This window comes from Thalassophryne amazonica, chromosome 4 (assembly GCF_902500255.1).
Source record: "Thalassophryne amazonica chromosome 4, fThaAma1.1, whole genome shotgun sequence".
NCBI classification, from domain to species: Eukaryota; Metazoa; Chordata; class Actinopteri; order Batrachoidiformes; family Batrachoididae; genus Thalassophryne; species Thalassophryne amazonica.
Window position 1 is genome coordinate 127,134,097 of NC_047106.1, and position 7,164 is coordinate 127,141,260.

At 44.4% G+C, this 7,164-nt stretch overlaps 1 protein-coding gene across 1 annotated transcript in view; it reads left to right on the plus strand.

The window, feature by feature from the left end:
• The window catches only part of spred3 (sprouty related EVH1 domain containing 3), a 77,184-nt gene that overhangs the window by 41,126 nt on the left and 28,894 nt on the right, over nt 1–7,164 (plus strand). Inside the window, 4 exon segments of the mRNA XM_034168516.1 lie at nt 6,241–6,406; nt 6,533–6,701; nt 6,791–6,852; nt 6,962–7,114. Coding sequence (XP_034024407.1) covers nt 6,241–6,406; nt 6,533–6,701; nt 6,791–6,852; nt 6,962–7,114 — 550 coding nt within the window.

Below are 7,164 nucleotides of genomic sequence, written 5' to 3' on the forward strand. Positions count from 1 at the left end.
AAAATTATTTCATCCATATTTGAATAAGGCTGTAACATAACAAAATGTGCAACAAGTGAAGCAGAGTGAATACTTTCTGGGTGCACTGTATGATTTCCTTTGATAGGTGCGGATGGACCTGCTGTCTGCCTGAGTGGTTGCTGTTCCATTGTGTGGGGGATGTGGCAATGCGTGGCATGCTTCCATATCTGACCTAACATTGGTTCATTCATTTTCTCCCACTTATCTGGGTCCAGGTCACGGTGACAGCACACACACTTCCCTATCCTTAGCCAGGCCCTTTAAGTCCCCTGGAGGATCTCTAGGTGCACGCAAGCAAGCTGGGACATGTAATCCCTACAACATGCCCTGGGTCTATCCTGGACCTCCTTCCAGTTGGACATGCCTGGAAGACCTCCCTAGGGAGACGACCAGGTGGCATCCTCAATAGATGCCTTAACTACGTTAGTGGACTTCTTTTGATGCGAAGAAGTGGTGGCTCTACTCTGAGTCATTCCCAGATATTACAACTTTCACTCTCTTACTGAGTACAGATACCTTACGGAAGAAACTCATTTTTGCTGCATATATCTACAACCTTGTTTTTTCACTTATTACCCAAAGCTCTTGGCCTTAGGGGAGCATAAATTGAGTGTAGGAGCCTCACTATCTGGCTTTGCTTTTTCTTCACCACAGTGGAGCGAGATGGTGTCTGCAGGACCTCAGATGCAACACCGATCTGTCTATAGGTCACATGCTCCATATTACCAAGACCTCAAGGTGTTTAAACCCATCCACTTGGGACAGTAACCCTCTCCTGATCCAGAGGGTACAATCCACCCTTTTTCCAATAGAAGACCATGACCCAAGATTTAGAGGTGCTGATCCTCATCCCAGTTATTTCACTGTCAACCTCAAACCTGCCCAGTGTGCATTGGAGGTCATTGTCTTTTGAGGCCAGAATCATATCATCTGCAAAATGTAGAGTTGCAATTCTGAAGTCATCAAATTGGACATGCTCCAATCCCTGACGGCACCTTGAAATTTTGTCCCTAAAAAATCACTAAAAGGACGGGTGACAAGGGGCTGCCTTGGTGGTGTCCAGCACCCACTGGAAACAGTTCTGATTAATTCCCAAGAATGTGTACGCACCTCTTACTATGGTTGTATCAAGACTGGATTGCATTGCAGTGGACCCAGTACCTAATAGTCCTACAGCACCTCCCACAGGACACCTCATTTGGCCTTTTCCAAGTCCTCAAAACATATGTAGTCTGGTTGGGCCTACTCCACTATCCATGCATGGGTAAAGAGCTGGTTGACTGTTCCACGACCAGGATGGAACCCACATTGCTCCTCCTGAATCTGAGGTTTGGCTATCAGTCTATGTCTTCTCTCTCGCACACTGGCATAGACCTTTCTGGGGAAGCTGAGAAGTGTGATTTCTCTTTATTTACAACACAGTTGGGAACCACAGAGTGTCCAGTATCTGTTTGCTGTTTCTGTAGATCTCTATGCTAACCTTACATGAAAGGCCTCCTTCTTCAGCCTGACAGCTTCCCTCATAGCAGGTTTCCATCAGGTGGCTCATGGGTTGCCACTGCACGAAGCAAAAAAGAATTGTCAGGCCACAACTTAAAGCAGCTGCTTCAACAATAGAGGCCTTGAACATGGTCCACTCCACCTCCATGTCCCCAACCTCCCTCAGAATGCAGGAGAAGTTCTTTGGAGGTGTGAGTTAAATGCTGTCTCGACAAATTCTTCCACCAAAAGTTCCCAGAGAACTCTCACAACTCGTTTTAGTTTTCCAGGTTGGTTCGGTGGCATCTGATCTCCAAGACACATGGTGGCAGGTCTGATGACATGATCACAAAATTGATCATTGTCCTTTGACCTAGGGTACTCTGGTACCATGTGTACTGATGAACGCCCTTGTGCGTGAACAAGGTGTTTGTGATGGACAATCCATGACCAGCACAAAGATTCAGAAACAATGTACCATTCTGGTTCAGATCAGAGGAGCCATTCCTCCCAATCACTTCCTGTATAGGTTTCTCCATCATTGCCATTGTTAGGATTGATGTCCCCTAATAGAACTGTGGAGTCTCCTGTAGGAACCTTTTCCAGGATCCCACTAAGATTCTCCAAGAAGACTGGGTACTGTGACCTGCTGTATGGTGCATATGCACGACAACAGTCAGATTCCTCTGTGCAACACAAAGTTGCATCGAGGCAGCCCTCTTTTCACAGGGGAAAACTCCAAAATAACAGCACTCACCCAGGGACTTGTCAGCTTCACCACATCTGCCCGATGCATCTCACCCTTGACAGCTGCAGAGAAAGAAAACCTCCAGCTCCCCTCCAGGAGTTTGGTTCCAGAGTTCTTGCTGTGCATGGAGATTAGCCCAACTATCTATAATTTATATCACTCTATCTCCCACACCGGCTCAGGCTCCTTCACCACCAAAGAGGTGATGTTCCACATTCCAAGAGTCAAGTACCATAACTGATCATTGGTCTGTGTGGGCTTATGCACCTGTCAACTCCCCATCAAGCAGTGCACCAGACCCTCTGTTCTATCCCTGTGGGTGGTGGATCCCATGGAGGCCCCACCATGTTATTTCTTGGGGCTCAGCCCAAGGAGCCCCATGGCTACAGGCCCAGCCAGCAAGCACTCACTGAAGAGCTCCCCGTCTCCCTCCAGGCCTGGATCCAGGAGGAGGCCTCAAGAAATTTCGTAACTCACTCATCCAAGTGACTTTATCAGTTTACCTTCATACCTATGTCCCACTGTTGGAGGTTTATACTGGGAAAATAAGGTCCAAGGTTCATAACCTCCAGACAACTCGGCTGGAGGTTACGAACCTGGAGGTTATGTTTTCACCCCGTTTGTCTGTTTGTGAACAGCCTGTAACCATCAATTTTTCATATATCATTATGACATTTTTACAGAGGATTCATATCTTGATAGGCAAAAACATCTTTCAAGATCATAGGTCAAAGGTCAGACTCAAGAAAAATCTTGGAAAATTGGAAAAATCCCTATCCTTTAACAATGAATGAATTTTCAAAAATTCATAACTCTGTGAAAAAAGGATGGTAGGATTTGTAGGATGGTATCCTTTATCAATTGACAAAGTTTGATCCAGATCTGATCCAGATTACAGAGTTTGTGGCCATTTAAATTTAACATATTGACAAATACTGAACACAGGGAGACAATGGGGACTTGTTAAGAGGCTCTAGTTCCACCATCAAAAAACAAAAATAATAATAATTGTAACAAAAAACATATTTGAATGCACACATGCCAAAATGTTGTAACACGTGCAGAATGTGGCTTGGCATTGTCTTGCTGAAATAAGCAGGGATGTCCCTGAAAAAGACGTTGCCTGGATGGCAGCATGTGTTGCTCCAAAACCTGGATGTATCTTTCAGCATTGATGGTGCCATCACAGATGTGTAAGTTACCCATGCCATGGGCACTAACACACCCCCATACCATCACAGATGCTGGCTTTTGAACTTTGCACTGGTAACAATCTGGATGGTCTTTTTCCTCTTTTGTCCTGAGGACACAACGTCCATGATTCCCAAAAACAATTTTAAATGTGGACTCATCAGACCACAGCACACTTTTCCAATTTGCATCTGTCCATTTCAAATGAGCTCGGGCCCAGAGAATGTGGTGGCATTTCTGGATGTTGTTGATGTTTGGCTTTCACTTTGCATGGTAGAGTTTTAATTTGCACTTGTAGATGTAGCGATGAACTGTGTTAACTTACAATGGTTTCTGAAGTGTTCCTGAACCCATGCGGTAAGATCCTTTACACAATGATGTCGGTTTTTAATGCAGTGCCGCCTGAGGGATCGAAGGTCAAGAGCATTCACTGTTGGTTTTCAGCCTTGCCGCTTACATGTAGAAGGTTCTCCAGATTCTTTGAATCTTCTGATTATATTATGGACTGTAGATGATGGAATCCCTAAATTCCTTGCAATTGAATGTTGAGAAACATTGTTCTTAAACTGTTGGACTATTTTATCACGCAGTTGTTCACAAAGTGGTGATCCTCACCCCATTTTTGCTTGTGAATGGCTGAGCCTTTTGGGGATGCTCCTTTTATACCCAATAATGACACTCACCTGTTTCCAATTAGGTGTTCTTTGAGGATTCACCAACTTTCCCAGTCTTTTGTTGCCCTGTCCCAACTTTTTTGAAATGTGTTGCAGGCATCCATTTCAAAATGAGTAAATATTTGCACAAAAACAACGTCTATCAGTTGGAACATTAAATATCTTGTCTTTGTGGTGTATTCAATTGAATATAGGTTGAAGAGGATTTACAAATCATTGTATTCTGTTTTTATTTACATTTTACACAACATCCCAACTTCATTGGAATTGGGGTTGTAGTTTATCATTCTTCCTGTGACCGCGAAGCTGCAGCCGGCGTTCACCCATGTCCGCCGTCCGTGAGTGGGCATGGAGATGTCCTCCGTGAGGAGTATACTGGATGTGGACATGTCCTGTCTCTGGCAATCTGTCTGTGAGCAGGCCTTAATGAACTTTATTTAACACAATTGTGAGAGAACTTGAGGAGGTGAGCGCGAGGAGCTGCAGCCAGGCTGTAATGAGCATTTTTTTTCTCTTAATTGTTCACATGTGCTCTTTGAGAGGTATAGTTTTACTGCATTGTGTATATGGTATAAAAAGACTGACAACAATCCTGCGTGATTTATAGCTCGGCAGCAATGGAGCACAGAAGGAATCATAAATTGGCGTCGTGTAACGGTATATTGTGTGGGTGTGGCATCCAGTCACATTAAGTACCTTTAAGTTCCCTCAACTTGCGAAAAAACTACTTCCTTTCTGCGTCCTCTGCTAGACGCAGAAAAAAATTAAACATGTTTAATTTTTGGCATCTGTTTCACGTCGCCCTTTGCGTCCCTCACGGTATTGTGGCATTAGGTTGCATCAACTTGGCAGCGGCATCATGACGCCGCATGATGCAACTTAAAGCAGGCCCAGTGTGAAAAGGGGTTTACACAAATAAATACACACAGGCACATCTTGGGGTCTGTGGGGATGATGCATGTCTGTCTGTGCACTCTCTGTGTGCATTCTGCTTTGTGCATTTTACTGACGCACACACAAACAACTGTGTGCACAGAACGCACACAGCCAGCTGTCTGTGTGTTCCACCTCTGTGCACAGCTACACCTTGTCCCTCACAGTGCACAGCTGTCTATGTTGGATGATGCATGCATGTCCATACATACTGTGTGCGCATTCTGCTGTGTGCGTTACTGTGCATATCCATAATAAATCAATAAAATGTACTGATATTTGTGAACTGAATTTTTTCCATGTACAGTACTGTGCAAAATTTTAGACACACTTAATGCATCATAAAATAATTAAAATGCATTAAGATCTGATAAATATTCATAAACAAATGAAATATGTTATTAATTTAAACTTTGATGATAATCGATATGAAAACTGGATTCTATTTATGTGTGATTTTTCGGTATATAAATCGCACCAGATTATAAGTCACAGGACCTCAAAACTATTTTAAGAAAAACACAACTTAAAGTATGAGTAATTATGTTTAACAATCATTTTAATGTTGCATGATCATTTGCAGCTGTGTTTGTGTGATGTTCTACTGACAAAGAAATTATTATTATGGAATAAAATTATAGCTCACATATTTACTTTTGTTGGAACTGATTCTGTGTTGACATGCCAATAAAAAGTGCAGCCAGGTGAAGCCTGGGTGTGACCTTGTCCTGCTCCAGCCGCTGGGCTCCTCAACACTCAGACACCCGCGTGCTGCATCATTCATAGAGAAGCGTGCCACATGTCCAAAATATCGAGCCTCGCTTACAAAATAGTTGACAGATATTTTTCTGTTAATAAACTGATTGACCAACTAATGGTTTCAGCTTGTTTTAGAACTATACATTGGGTGACTCGGTAGCATCTCAGCCTTGGAGGAGTCTTAGCGTGTCATTTCTCATTTAACCTTGCTCACATGACCACGGATGGAAATCGGCCCTGGCTTCATACAGGCCTTTGAGGTTTTAATTCTGCCTTAGTAATGTGAATTACAGCATGTTGTTCAGCACAGTTGGACACAGCTGCACAACGTGCACTGAAAATGACCATGCATTGCATCTTCTGAGCTATATGCTTTTCCTTTGTGTGTATTAGTGTATCACCGTGTGTGTTTTCTCTCCTCACACTCTCTGATAGTGTGCGTGTTCGTGCAGTGGTGATGACGCGTGATGACTCCAGTGGCGGTTGGGTGCCTCTTGGTGGTGGTGGCCTCAGCCATGTGGTCATATGTAAGGGGCGGAGTCATGATGGCAAGGGGCGGAGAGAATACATCATACGAGGAGAAAGGCTGCGAGATCGAGCGGTGAGTGCTTCGTTTGTACACCTTCACTTCCTGACTTGCAGCTGCATCTTTTGTGGAGTCCAACCTGATTGAGTTTACTGGCACACTCATGTGGTCTTTTGCCTGGTTGTTGTTTTGTGTCTTTAGCCGGTGCTGGAGTGTGCAGTTCAAAGGGGGTTAGTCTACAACAAGGTGAACCCCATCTTCCATCACTGGCGTGTAGAGGATCGCAAGTTTGGCCTAACGTTCCAGAGTCCAGCTGATGCCATCTCCTTTGAGAAGGGGCTGCAGACGGTCATAGACAAGCTCGACAGAGGTACAGCCACATGTACAACCAGAAGCAGCTTTAATATGGCTTCAAAACCAGCCAGGAAATCCTAAACCCTCTTTTTTCCTGTCATCAAGGCTCTGACTCACCCTCATCCTCCACGCCAGAAGAGGCGGACACTGAGGATGATGGACAAGCTGTAAGTATCTGAGATGTTTGGTCCCTTTTGTTTTCTCTTTAAGCTCTTACTGAGGAGTCAGGCAGGCACTGGTGCCTTTATCTGTGAGATGACACGCAGCCTTTGTCAGTCCCATACAGGCAGTGAGTCGTCGTCCAACAGCCGGAAGGAAATGCTTCCCAAACCCATCACCATAGTGACGAGTGAGTCGTCATCCACCTGCTTTGTGCGACCAGAAGAATTTGGTTTTGGATCTGCTGTCACGACTCAGACACCTGCTCAGGTAACACAGTGCTTTAATTCTCTGACTCCATCATGATGGTGATCGTTACA